Source organism: Scyliorhinus torazame, chromosome 13 (assembly GCF_047496885.1).
Source record: "Scyliorhinus torazame isolate Kashiwa2021f chromosome 13, sScyTor2.1, whole genome shotgun sequence".
Lineage (NCBI taxonomy): Eukaryota > Metazoa > Chordata > Chondrichthyes > Carcharhiniformes > Scyliorhinidae > Scyliorhinus > Scyliorhinus torazame.
This window is the reverse complement of record NC_092719.1, coordinates 118,490,807-118,505,755: the sequence shown is the minus strand read 5'-3', so window position 1 is coordinate 118,505,755 and position 14,949 is coordinate 118,490,807. Positions and strand designations below refer to the sequence as shown.

General features: G+C 46.3%; 1 protein-coding gene across 3 annotated transcripts; it reads right to left on the bottom strand.

Annotated features, from left to right (window-relative positions):
• Nucleotides 1-7,525: 7,525 nt before the first annotated feature.
• Nucleotides 7,526-12,028, bottom strand: trh (thyrotropin-releasing hormone). 3 transcript variants are annotated; one of them, XM_072472100.1, is made up of 3 exons: nucleotides 11,817-12,023; nucleotides 11,103-11,341; nucleotides 7,526-8,426 (listed from the first exon to the last, which is right to left on the bottom strand). In XM_072472100.1, the coding sequence occupies exons 2-3, from the start codon at nucleotides 11,293-11,295 to the stop codon at nucleotides 7,831-7,833; spliced, it is 789 nt and encodes a 262-aa protein (XP_072328201.1). In that variant the 5' UTR covers nucleotides 11,296-11,341; nucleotides 11,817-12,023; the 3' UTR covers nucleotides 7,526-7,830. The 3 variants fall into 3 exon arrangements, with proteins under 3 accessions (XP_072328201.1, XP_072328202.1, XP_072328200.1); XM_072472101.1 differs by having other exon boundaries at nucleotides 7,527-8,426; nucleotides 11,897-12,028; XM_072472099.1 differs by having other exon boundaries at nucleotides 7,532-8,426; nucleotides 11,863-12,027.
• Nucleotides 12,029-14,949: the final 2,921 nt, after the last annotated feature.

The window sequence follows — 14,949 nt, the reverse complement described above, 5'->3', positions numbered from 1 at the left end:
GGCTGAATGATCTGGTTCTCCCTGTGTCTGCGTGGGTTTCCTCCCACGAGTCCCAAAAGACGTGCTGATAGGTGAATTGGGCATTCTGAATTCTCCTTTTGTGTCCCCGAACAGGTGTCGTAGTGTGGCGACCAAGGGATTTTCACAGTAACTTCATTGCAGTGTTAACGTAAGCCTACTTGTGACAATAGAGATTCTTATTATTATGTGCAGCTCGCACCAATTAAAGCTAGCCTGCACTACTTAAAACCAGTCTTGACTTCTTAAAGGGGAAGGGCATTCTGGCTGCGGCAGCTCATTCAGCTGGCTGGGAAACACACACATAGCAGGAAGATATCTGAGTAATTATGCAGCGCTGCACGCCTTAGCGCAGGACGTCAAGCTCCGATGGTAAAAACAAATTACTGCGGATGCTGGAATCTGAAACCAAAGAGAAAATGCTGGAAAATCTCAGCAGGGAGAGAAAAGAGCTAATGTTTTGAGTCCAGATGACCCTTTGTCAAAGCTAAAATACAGAGAAAGTGGGAAATATTTATACTGCGGCGTGAGAATGAAAGTTGAGTCATAGCCACCGACACCCAGGGAAATGGGGTGCTAATAGCCACATAAACCAAGGGGAAAGAGTGCTAATGGCAGTCCCCAGAGAGAACAAAAGGTGTGATAGGCCAAACAGCAGAGAAACTAACGTCGGAGGGTAAACTGTGACAGATGTAGATGTGGGGGAGGGGAAGGGGGAAGCAAAGGGGAGAAAGGGTAAGAAAAGGTGGATAAGATGGGGGGGGGTTAAATATATATAAAGAAAGACAAGAGAGAAAGAAATGGTAAAGGACAGTTAAAATGAAATGGGACGCAAACAAATGGGTCGAGGTGGGGTAGAGCTAATCATCTGAAGTTGTTGAATTTGTAGTGTGCCTAAACGGAAGATGAGATCTTGTTCCTCCAGTTTGTAACGCTTCACTGGAACATTGCAGCAGGCCAAGTAAAGACATGTAGGCATGGGAGCAGGGTCTTGTGTTAAAATGGCAAGCAACTGGAAGGTCAGGGTCCTGAATGCGCTCGTTCTATCTCTCAACAACTTCTCCTTTAACTCATCCCATTTTCAAGCTCCGACAGTATCTCTGAAGAACTGGAAAGCAAGTCTTGGCTTCTTCACCTCCAATTTTATTGTGTTCTACAATCACTTTTCCTCCAACTAATTTTGCATTGGGACTCCAACAACTCTGTACTCACTTCTCTTCCAACTCCACAGTGCCGCTTGTATCCCCTTTATATATATCCAATTTTAACTTCAGCACTGGGGAACATTAACTCTTTCCTAACATGGGAGATTGAATGGAGATGGGAGGGTGCCAGGAGACCTGCCAGACCGACATTGCAATAGCTGTGGAAGTGGATGGTCATGAAGGTCAAAACCCGGAGTCTAATCACAAATATCTGGATGGAGTGGTCAAGCTCACCAATGAATCTTCAAGTGCAATATCCCACGAAAAGCCATCACAACCAAAACCCAATGAATGGCCTACCAACAATCTCTATCAATCTGGAATCAAGTCGAACATGCTTTACCACATCCTCACACACATGGCATTATTGCCAGCCTCATACTCACATCACATAGCTTGCGCATGCTTTCAGCTATTCGGCTACTGCAGGCACATCACCCAAACGAATCACCTGACACTCTTCCCACTCTCTGACACAGAAGAAGAGGGAGCAGCAACAAAATGGTGGGGGATAGGCATAGCTGTGAGTCCTCATCCCCTCGGAGGAGACAGGTGCCAGCCATCATTGCCATAGTGATGACAGTGCTTCTGGCCAGCTCAACAGCTGGAGCTCAGATGAGGTCTTCGATTGGGCCGTGTACAGGAAAAGGCCGACAGCCAATGCACATAGAAATGTTCGGGGCAGTGGTAGGCCTGACAGAAAACCTGCGGTCACTGTCAAGGAACATGGAGGGGTCTGGCTCCAACCTGGCACAGGGCATCACTCAGAACTTGGTGCCCTTCCTCTCTCGTGTGTAGAGTGATCACTCACATGAGAACATTTGCAGACCCAATCATGCCTATTGGCCAATGGCTCAGCTTCCATTGCAGCACAAGCAAAAGCCACTCAGTGCTGCAGTGGAAGCTTGGAGTGAAATGCCAAAATCTCTGCACTTTGCCATGTAAGCACACCTTGTCGTGATGCGGTCTCAGCCTCTTATCTTCACAGATGCGCCCACCAGTGCTCAAAATGGCTTGCAAGGCCTCACAGCAGCCCCGCAACCTGTTCTCCAGCAGATTGCTGAAGCACCATCCCAGAAAGTGGCTCCATGGAGCATGAAGCTGCTGCCCTCTCTCAGGGTGACAACATTTGTACTCCCAGAACCGCCACCCCACCAGGTCCCCTCAAAATGCCTCTCAATCAGTTCAGATTGCTGTGCCGCCTGTGGCAAGGTGATGCAGTTCAAGGCCCAGAATATGTTAAGGGTGTCTTGCAAACTTATCTGGGAACTAAAGGGAAAAGGCAACTGTACTCCACATGATTGAGTGCAAATGGTGCACTCCGAGGCTGTTAGGAAGCACATTAATGTCTTCACAATATCCAGCACTACTTCCTGGTGACTCAACCAACTTTTCACAACTCCTGCAACAACCCAGTCCTCCCACAAACACTGCAACAGGAAATAGATGCTGAATTAACCTGCAATGTGGACGGATTCTTTTCAATAATGTAAGTGGGGAGTCACTTGTCCAGGTGAGCATTGTTAATTATATAAAGTAAGGGTAAGGGTACATTCATAACTTGAGCACATATAAAGAGAAACTTACTGACTCTAGGGTTTGAATAGGGTTGGGAGTTACACCCCTGTAATGCTTCACTGTGTGGCTAAAGCTAAAACTGAGTAAAGATGAAGTCCTGATTTCTTCCTTCACCAACTGGCAGTCAGAAGTTTAGCAGACGTGTGCTAAACCATATGTGTTCAAGATAGGAATCTAATTGGAATAGTGCAGTGCAAACTGACAGGACATGCAACAACTCAGCGTTAACCACTGAGGGGAGTCTCTGTCAATTCAACATGCCTATGACACAGACACAAAATGCCTTTGCTAATAGGCACTTGACATGCTGGAATCAATCAGGAGCGGGCCCTTTGTCTCCTCAATTAGCGCACATAGCAGCAAATCTGTCAGCATTCCCTTGTCAGATTTGCAGCCTTCGTTCCAACTTTGACCAGTATTGTTCGTTTCAGTTGGCAAAACATGCCCCTTAATGTTAGACACTTCTAGCAGATGGTGAAACTGGTGACACAATTGCATCAGTGTATCAAGGAGAATTTCACCTTTCCTTCCTACTTGAGAGCCCGGAGTTTGACAATGTTCCTTTTTAATGTCACAGGCACTGACACATGCTCCAGTGAACAAATTCTAGGAGCTTCAGTGTTCATTAAAATGCTGTTGGTGTTAATGGCTGTGGTGGGAATAGATACAGATTTTTTTCTCCCCTAATTGCATACAGATCCCATAGGGAGCCTCATTCAGTCACCAAAGAACTTGCGTGTGTGTGTGTGTGTGTCTCGTTTTCCCTTTAACAAAGACCATGCCAGAATGTTACTAGGAAGATCAGTGTATACTTTTCTTTGGCATTTACAATAAGGATGAGTTTTTATTAATCGATTTGGAACTGCATCATGTTTCTGTACAGGTCTTCCAGGTCCTCACTGTTCTGACAGCTCTTGCAGGATGTTTGTTGACTGTGAGAGGTTCATCTCCACATGGCTGGAATCTCTCGGGTTTATTTTAATCACTTTGGACTCTGACTGGGAGCCAATGAGATCGATGTTTAATGACAAGGAAACATAAATGAATATCAGCAAGGGAAGTGAACCAAGATTACTGCAAATGCTGGAACTGAAACAAAAGCAGAAAATGCTGGACAATCTCAGCAGATCTGACAGCATCTGTGGAGAGGGAAGGAGCTAACGTTTCGAGTCTGGATGACTCTTTGTCAAAGCTGGAGAGAACTGGAAATAGTGTGAGATTTATATTGCTGTGGGGAGGGGGGGTGGAGCAGTGGGGCTGGATAGAAGGCCAGTGATAGGTGGAGATTGACAACGATGTTGTGGACAGAAAGACAAAGGGAATGTAAATAGTGGTGATAATGTCTAAGAAAGGTGCTGATAGTGGCACATTGAAAGGGAAGTGAATTGCTAGCTCGGGTGACAGGGTAGCGGAGTTGACTTTGTAACTGGAACTGGATTCTTGAGTTGGTAACTTAGGTTTAGGGACTGGCTGAGGGACTTGAGGTTATTTTCTTTAGAAAGAAGGCTAAGAGGTAACTTAATTGAGGCATACAAGATGATCAGAGGATTGGATAGGGTGGACAGTGAGAGCCTTTTTCCTCGGATGGTGATGTCTAGCACGAGGGGACATAGCTTTAAATTGAGGGTTGATAGATATAGGACAGATGTCAGAGGTAGGTTCTTTACTCAGAGAGTAGTAAGTGCGTGGAATGCCCTGCCTGGAACAGTAGTGGACTCGCCAACATTAAGGGCATTTAAATGGTCATTGGATAGACATATGGACAACAAGGGAATAGTGTAGATGGGCTTTAGAGTGGTTTCAAAGGGCGGCACAACATCGAGGGCCGAAGGGCCTGTACTGCGCTGTAATGTTCTATGTTCTATTTTTAAGCTGATCATTGCTGTCTGAGTGGGTAACTGGATGCTGTGTCTCTGACTCAACATTTACATTTATACAAGTGACCTCAGGACATCCTGCAGTTCTTCATCAGAATGGTTCCAGGGATGAGGAATTTCAGCTGTAAAGATAGATTGGAGAAGTTGGGAATGCTCTCCTTTGAGTAAAGGCGGAGGAGATCTGATAGAGTATTTAAAATCATGAGTAATGAGAAACCATTCCCATTTGTTCTCGATCAAGCAGGCAAGGATTTAAAATAATTGTCAAAGGGAGCAATGGCGACACGAGGGAAAACATTTTCACACAGTGAGATTCTGGAATGGGCTGCCTGAGAGTGCGGTAGAGGCAGGTTCAATTGAGGCTTTCAGAAAGGAATTCGACAGTTATCTGAAGAAGAAGAACAAGTAGAGATAAGGGGAGAAGGCGGAGGGATGGTATGAGTGAGTTGCTCATTCAGAGAGCTGGTACAGACCTAATTGGCCTCCTTCCGCACTGTAACAAAGTTTGTGATCTGATTCGGTGACTTTTCCCAGCCAGTGACGTCCTGCTAAAATGTGGTTGCTGCTGTAATGCAGGCTAACACAGAAGCCAATCTGTGTGGATTAAGGCCCCACAGGCAACTAGGTAAATTAACAGAGATGGTTTTGGATGAATGTTGGCTTGGACGCAGGAGAATGCCCTTCACCTCTTACGGAATGGGAACTGAACAGGACTTTGGGTATTGAGCTGATATTACAACAGCAGCTGTGTAGCTCGGTGCTGCCCTGGCAACAATTACTGAGGTGGTGATTATTTGCTGGCTTGGTATAAGGATATTGAGATGATAACTGAGTCGCAGGGTGATACCTGGGACTAAGTAAGAAATGTGATTCTCCTTCAGCTTATTGGGAGTAAGACAGCAAACAACAGCAGAGCACAGACCTCCAAGGAAAGTTTATCCATCTCCTTCCACCCCCTCCATCAATTTTCAGATGTTGACAAACGTTTTGATTTCAGCCGTGCTTTTTAAAATTTAAGCTCAGATTTATGTGGTTGGCAGTGCTGGATTGGAGTGTGAGCTGTGTGGTCAGCTAATGATGATCATGAAACCATTGCCGATTGTCATAATACAAAAGCCCATTGGATTCACTAATGTTCTTTAGGGAAGGAAATCTGCCACCCTTACTTGGTCTGGCCTACATTTGACTCCAGACCCACAGCAATGTGATTGACTCTTCGCTCCCCTCTGAAATGGCCTAGCAAGCCACTCAGTTCAAGGGCAATTAGGGATGGGGAACAAATGCTGGCCCAGCCAGCAATGCCCATATCCCGTAATAGAATTTTTAAAAAACATTGTGTTTTTGTAGCGTTTGTGTCATTCACTTCATTACAGTAAACGATAATTTGATTTCCACCACCACCATTCCCACCCTCAGTACACTCCCCACCCCGTCGCCCCAGTCAGTGATCCTTTTGAGCGATCTTCATCTGATCGGTTTTACAGAAATCAGTTTCAGTCACATAGGATTCCACCCTGCAATGTGTATGTTATTGGGTGGAAAATGAGACCATGACTGGCGATGAACTTGGCGCAATTGGATAGAGAGGAATAGGAGCATAAGAACAGGAGTAGGCCACTCAGCCCTTCGATATAGGAGCGTGAGGACCAGGAATAGAGGCCTCGGCTACGTCAGAGCTACATTCCCCAGGCTATCATTTATTCTCTTGTGACTTCAGTCATACTTTGAGTGCTTTAAACCGTCACAAGGGCATAAGGAAAGATGGATCAGAAAGGGGAGGGAAGGGAGGAAGGTATTTTATTTTCCTGTGATAAATTAATGTGATTTTGAATGGGTTCTGCACATTGAGATCAGATCCAGAACTGGATGGATCAAACATCACATAGTAATCTCCCCCTTTAAACAGCGACAGAGTCAAGAAACTTTCATTCCTTTGGACAATGTGACACTTGAGGTTTCGTGTAGAAAAATAATTTCGACATGCGTTTTATTAGAACTCAGACCAAGCTGGTATCTTACAGAACTTGAAAGTTGACGGTGTTTGTCAATGCACATTTCAGCGAATTTCCTGCAATTTCAGACGACATAAACAAAGATGTATGATTCCCAGGCAATGATTTGTTAATAACCGAGTACAATGGAAATTAAACTTACAACACCCCTGTTATTTTATATTATCCCACCCAACATATTCATTATTTTCTTTTCTAAAATGTTTGTATTTTTTTCTCTTGATAAATCCTTCCTACCTCCCACACCTCTCCCCTTCCCTCTCTCTATTCTCTCTATCCCTCCCCTTCCCTCTCTATTGGACCTCCTCCCTTCCCTCTCTCTATTCTCTCTCCCCCTCCCCTCCCCTCTTTCTATTATATCTCTTCCCTCTTCCCTCCCTCTATTCTATCTCTTGCCCATCCCCTCTAATCTATATCTTCCTCCCTCCCCTCCCTCTATTCTCTCTCTTCCTCCCTGCCCTTCCCTCTCTCTATCCCTCCCCTTCCCTCTCTCTATTGTACCTCCTCCCCTTCCCTTTCTCTATTCTTTCTACCCCTCCCTTTCTCTCTCTCTATTGTATCTCTTCCCCCTCCCCTCTCTCTATTCACTCTCTTCTTCCCTCCCCTTCCCTCTCTCTATTCTCCCTCTTCCCCTGCCCTCTCTTTATTCTCTCCACCCCCTCCCTTCCCTCTCTCTATTCTCTCTCTTCCCTGCCCATTCCCTCACTTTATTCCCTCTCTTCCCCTTTCCTCTCTTTTCTCTCTGCACCTTCCCTCTCTCTATTCCCTACCCCTTCCCGCTCTCTATTCTCTATCTTGCCCTCCCTCTCTCTATTCTCTATCTTGCCCTCCCCTCTCTCTATTCTCCCTCCATCTCCCTCTTACTCCCCCTCTTCCACTTCCCTCATTCCCATCTTTGCCTGTCCTCTCCTTTCTCTCTCCCCTCACCTTCCACCCTCCCCCCGATCCTCCTCTCCTCCCGATTCTCTCGGATGATGGGACATGCATTGAGGAACATGTTGGGTAAATGGTGAACCTCGCAGCAGACTGGACCAAACCAATTCCTGCCCAGGGACCAGAGCTGGATGGTCTTTCGAGGGCATCCTAGATTAATGAAAGAAAACATTGTCTACACAGTGTGAAATCGCAGATTGAAACATCTCAAACTCGCCCCTGCAACTGGCCATCGGGAGCCAGCCTCCTGCCGGGGTGCTGCCTCTTCACCTCTGCCCAATTCTTGTTCATGTTCGCGAGCAGCTCTAGCAGATAGCTGGGTTTGCCGCAGCTGACAGGCTCCTGGAGTTCACAGGGGGAGGAGAGCTCAGTGCTGCTGCTGCCCGCCTCTGGGTACGGTCTGCTGGGGCTCTGCCCTCTCTCCAGCCACTCCCTCTCCCCGGAGTCGCTCTCGTCCTCCCAGCTCCTCCGGCCAGGGTGCTGGCGCTTGGAGTACAGCAGCGACATGTCGGCGGGACGCTGGGGCTTGGCGAGCTCGCCCAGGAAGGCGTTCTCCCCCGCGTACTGGGCAAAGGGCGACCTTCTCCCCGGGTGCTGCCTTGTCTCAATCTCCAAGGCGGCCCCGTCCAGCCCTCTTCTCCCCGGGTGCTGCCTCTTCTCCGCCGCCAGGTAAGCGCCCTCCTCGGACGCCCCTTCCTCGCGTTTGCCCGGGTGCTGCCTCTTCTCAAACTCTTCCTCTGACCGTTTCCCCGGGTGTTGCCGCTTGAAGTCCCCTCCTGCCGGCGGAGAGGCCGCATCTAGAGCTGGCGAGAGCAACAGGAAAAGCATTAGATGCTGGAGCTGGCGGGGGGTCACTGCCTGAACGCACTGAATCTCAGCCAGATGCAAGTTAAATAAAGTGTAAACCAACTACAGCAAGGACTACTCAAATCTTCAACTCTGGGGTAAACTTAGTCGCCACTTTGATTCTCATGTTTTGAGGGACCAGAAAACAGCGACTGGAACGATTCACCTCTTGTCCTTGGCCAGTGGGGACTGGAAATTTCGAAACGCATGTTTTTGCGTCTAATGCATTTTGCCAACCCGAAAAAGAGCCATTTCTGCCGACTGTGCTCCCTATCCAGCCAGCTAACCTCCCACACTGGCCAATATCTGTCCCCCGGTAATATGGGCTTCCATAATAATCTTTGTTGTGGCACCTTTATCAAAAATGCCTTTTGGAAATCTCCATGCCATGTGTACACGCAGTAAGCAGTCTTCCAACACCAGGTTAAAGTCCAACAGGTTTGTTTCCAATCAGGTGAATGAGCAGCGCTCCGAAAGCTAGTGATTCGAAACAAACCTATTGGACTTTAACCTGGTGTTGGAAGACTTCTTACTGTGCCTACCCCAGTCCAACGCCGGCATCTCCACATCATGTGTACACACGATATTAATCTGGGGATCACGGTGAGGGGATCTAACTCCTTTCTTCCCCTTTTCGTCGGTCTCCGGGGGGTGGGGGTGGATTTGCAAAGAGGGTGGGTGTTGAAAGTGGATAAAGTTGCCCTTCCTGTGCAGGTTGGAGAGGGGGGGGGGGGGGGGGGGGAGAGAGTCGCTCATTCACAGTTAAGCCGCCCATGTTATTGAGTGGAGTTCACCAGCTTTGCAGAAACCCAATGAGATGTCATTGACGCAAATATGTGTGAGCGAATGTGTGCATGGGCAGATTTCATTCATGTCTCCTCTGTGCCTCTCTCCCAGCTGTTGTCCTGTGAAATTGTTTCAGATGCAAATGTTAGCTGACCGAATAATCCGGCAAATAAAACAACCCGGCCCTTTGCAAACTTCTTCAGTATGTTAATACCGACTGTTAACAACAGACAAGTGTTTCGATCCAACCTGTGCGGAAATGGGAAAGTTTTATTTTACCCAGCCACTGGTTATGAACCCGAAAGTGCGGCGGATTGGATTCAATCATTAATTATCGAAATGGAATTGGGGTAACATTTAAAAAGGTTCATTAGCCAGGGCCATGGGAATGATAAAGAATGAGCGAATGCATTGAACATTTCTGTCAATAGCTAGCCCAGGCGAGACGGGTCGCGTAAGAGCCCACCCGGTTTATTTCATTTGTTCCCATTTCTTTTATTCATTTGATCCGTGGATTAGTAATTCGGATGTGCCATTAATTAGAGAAGTAAGATTCCTCCCATCTACTTGGTGTCGAAGAGTCTGGCTTTTCATTCTCCCAAACACAAAGCCTTTTGAATTATCTTCTTTTTGCCTCTGATTGGATATCGATCAGTGGCCAGTCTGTGCCCAGCCTAGCTCAAGGAGAATCCCTCTCACTTTAAGATCAGTGCCCAGCCTAGCTCAAGGACAATCGCTCTTACTTTAAGATCAGTGGCCAGCCTGTGCCCAGCCTAGCACAAGGACTATCCCTCTCACTTTAAGATCAGTGCCCAGTCTATGCCCAGCCTAGCTCAAGGACAATCCCTCTCACTTTAAGATCAGTGCCCAGTCTGTGCCCAGTCTAGCACAAGGACTATCCCTCCCTCTCACTTTAAGATCAGTGCCCAGTCTGTGCCCAGTCTAGCACAAGGACTATCCCCCTCACTTTAAGATCAGTGGCCAGTCTGTGCCCAGCCTAGCTCAAGGACTATCCCCCTCACTTTAAGATCAGTGGCCAGTCTGTGCCCAACCTAGCTCAAGGACAATCCCTCTCACTTAAAGATCAGTGGCCAGTCTGTGCCCAGCCTAGCTCAAGGACTATCCCTCTCACTTTAAGATCAGTGCCCAGTCTGTGCCCAGCCTAGCTCAAGGACTATTCCTCTCACTTTAAGATCAATGCCCAATCTGTGCCCAGCCTAGCTCAAGGACTATCCCTCTCACTTTAAAGGTGCGAGTTTGTGTTGAGTACTCACCTTTCCCCTGAACCTCGGGCTTCTCCTCGCTACTGGTTGTTCTAGCTCTGAGTGGTAGACGGGTGTTTGTTGGTCATTCACGTTTCTAAGTTGTGCCTCCGCTCTCTCGGCCAGTCCCTGGAAAAGCCGATGGCGAGTATCTCACACACCCCTCACCCTCTGGCTCTATTTTGCTAAAAATTCCAATCACCGACAGAGAATCTTACTAAAACCACCTTCTCTGGCCAAACGCCTCTCGCTTTCTTGCCCATCCCTGTTTAATTTCTGCATTTCTAACTTTTCCCACACTCAAATCCTTTTTAATATTGTTGGATGTAATAAATTCTTGTTTGAAACCTTGTTTATAATCCTGGGCGGACTAGAGAATGAATAATAACCCAGTAAGCATCTAAAGTTCGATTCTAACTCTTCAAGCAGTTCTCTAATTGTAAAAATAAACCGATTCAACGAAATGCTAGGAATTGATAGACCTAAAATAAAAGTTAATAAAAAAAATCTACAGTTCCTGAAATTACAGAGCTGTTTTATGAGATGGAAGTTGTTTAAAGGGTGCATTCCAGATTGACTATGTACCGTTATTGTCCCGTTCCTCCGCCATTCTCATCAACATGGAGCGAATGAGGATGGTCTCCGCTCTCTGCAACATCTCCTCCAGCGGGATTGCTTCTGTCCCCGCTCCGGCCGCCGCCGCCGTGTGCTGCTGACTCGCTGTCACAGACTTGTGAAGGGTGAGGTAACCCAACAGCAGGAACCATGCCGACCGCATCTCGGTGCGAGAAGGGGAGGGGGAAAAAAAGTTTGGACAGCTCTCTCTGTGTGGGAAGCAAGAATTGAAGTTTACTTCGAGGAAAGGCTGGGATTGGGGAAATCAAGCGGCACAGTGCGCTGTCCGCGGTGCTGAAACGTAAAACAAATTTGGAACCACAGAATCCGGAACTGATCTCTCTCACACACACAAGCACAGACACACACAAAAAGACACACAGAGACAGTGAAAGAGAGAGATACAGAGACACACAAGGAAAGGCACAGATAAATTCATACATACAGACAGAGACACATAGAAACAGTGAGAGCGAGAGACACACACAGGGCAAGGCACAGAAAAAAAACACACTAGGAGAGAAGCACACAGAAAGGCAGACAGAAATCCATGTACACAGACACAAAAAGATGTACAGGGAGAAAGACAGTTATACGCAGACACAGACAAAATGACACACACTCACACATATACATATTACCACAAATGAATGCACACAAGCACAAACATGCACACATACTCACTGACAAATGAATAGCAGATTTGGAATCAATGGCAAACAATGAGCACCTTGCTGCACGGAATTCCACCTGAGTACTGTTACCTATCCCGTCTCCGGCGATCCGTCCCCTTCAGCAACTCTATGAGCCAGACTGCAGAGTACTCAGCTACTCGGCCCTTGTCCTCGATCTATTGGACTCCCAATATAGTTCTTGGACCAGTTTGCTTCTGACGATAGAAAGGCTGCCCATTTATAGCCCTTTCAGATCCCCCACCCCCAGATATGCAAATTAATGAGTCGTAGGTTAAAACGTATTTCTTTTGAAAGCACAACCTCACATAGATACATACTCTCTCACACACACAGATATAAACTCACACACACACAAACTCACACACACACAGATACAAACACACACACACACAGATATAAACACACACACAGATATAAACTCACAGACACACAAACTCACACGCACACAAACTCACACGCACACAAACTCACACACACACAAACTCACACACACACAGATACAAACTCACACATAGATATATAAACTCACAGACACACAAACTCACACACACACAAACTCATACACACAGAAATAATCTCACACACAGATACAAACTCTCTCACACACACACAGATACAAACGCACATACAGATATAAACTCTCTCACACACACAGACATAAACTCTCACACACACAGAGATACAAACTCTCACACACACACAGATACAAACTCTCTCACACACACAGATACAAACTCTCACACACACACACAGATACAAACTCTCACACACACACAGATACAAACTCTCACACACACACGACATAAACTCTCACACACACAGAGATACACACTCTCACACACACAGAGATACACACTCTCACACACACACAGATATAAACTCTCACACACACACAGATATAAACTCTCACACATAGATATAAACTCTCACACACACACAGATACAAACGCACATACAGATATAAACTCTCACACACACACAGACATAAACTCTCATACAGATATAAATTCTCACACACACACAGATATAAACTCTCACACATAGATATAAACTCTCACACACACACACAGATATAAACTCTCACACACACACAGGCATAAACTCTCATACAGATATAAATTCTCACACACACACAGATATAAACTCTCACACACACACAGATATAAACTCTCACACACACATACAGATATAAACTCTCACATACACACACAGATATAAACTCTCACATACACACACAGATACAAACTCTCACACACAGATACAAACTCTCACACACAGATACAAACTCTCACACACAGATACAAACTCTCACACACAGATACAAACTCTCACACACAGATACAAACTCTCACACACAGATACAAACTCTCACACACAGATACAAACTCTCACACACAGATACAAACTCTCACACACAGATACAAACTCTCACACACAGATACAAACTCTCACACACAGATACAAACTCTCACACACACACACAGATACAAACGCACATACAGATATAAACTCACACAGACATAAACTCTCACGCACACAGAGATACAAACTCTCTCACACACACACACAGATACAAACTCAGACGCACACACAGATATAAACTCTCTCACACACAGGGATACAAACTCTCACACACACACAGATACAAACTCACACACACAAGAACAAAGAACAAAGAAAAGTACAGCACAGGAACAGGCCCTTCAGCCCTCCAAGCCTGTGCCGACCATGCTGCCCGACTAAACTACAATCTTCTACACTTCCTGGATCCGTATCTCTCTATTCCCATCCTATTCATGTATTTGTCAATATGCCCCTTAACTATCACTATCGTCCCTGCTTCCAGCACCTCCTCCGGTAGCGAGTTCCAGGCACCCATTACCCTCTGTTTAAAAAACTTGCCTCGTACATCTACTCTAAACCTTGCCCTTCTCACCATAAACCTATGCCCCCTAGTAATTGACCCCTCTACCCTGGGGGAAAGCCTCTGACTATCCACTCTGTCTATGCCCCTCATAATTTTGTAGACCTCTATCAGGTCGCCCCTCAACCTTCGTCGTTCCAGTGAGAACAAACCGAGTTTATTCATCCGCTCCTCATAGCTAATGCCCTCCATACCAGGCACCGTTCTGGTAAATCTCTTCTGCACCCTCTCGAAAGCCTCCACATCTTTCTGGTAGTGTGGCGACCAGAATTGAACACTATACTCCAAGTGTGGCCTAACTAAGGTTCTATACAGCTGCAACATGACTTGCCAATTCTTATAGTCAATGCCCTGGCCAATGAAGGCAAGCATGCCGTATGCCTTCTTGACTACCTTCTCCACCTGTGTTGCCCCTTTCAGTGACCTGTGGACCTGTACACCTAGATCTCTCTGACTTTCAATACTCTTGAGGGTTCTACCATTCACTGTATATTCCCTACCTGCATTAGACCTTCCAAAATGCATTACCTCACATTTGTCCGGATTAAACTCCATCTGCCATCTCTCCGCCCAAGTCTCCAAACAATCTAAATCCTGCTGTATCCTTTGACAGTCCTCATCGCTATCCACAATTCCACCAACCTTTGTGTCATCTGCACACTTACTAATCAGACCAGTTACATTTTCCTCCAAATCATTTATATATACTACAAACAGCAAAGGTCCCAGCACTGATCCCTGCGGAACACCACGAGTCACAGCCCTCCAATTAGAAAAGCATCCTTCCATTGCTACTCTCTGCCTTCTATGACCTAGCCAGTTCTGTATCCACCTTGCCAGCTCACCCCTGATACCATGTGACTTCACCTTTTGTGCTAGTCTACCATGAGGGACCTTGTCAAAGGCCTTACTGAAGTCCATATAGACAACATCCTCTGCCCTACCTGCATCAATCATCTTTGTGACCTACTCGAAAAACTCTATCAAGTTAGTGAGACACGACCTCCCCTTCACAAAACCATGCTGCATCTCACTAATATGTCCATTGCTTCCAAATGGGAGTAGATCCTGTCTCGAAGAATTCTCTCCTGTAATTTCCCTACCACTGACGTAAGGCTCACCGGCCTGTAGTTCCTTGGATTATCCTTGCTAACCTTCTTAAACAGAGGAACAACATTGGCTATTCTCCAGTCCTCCG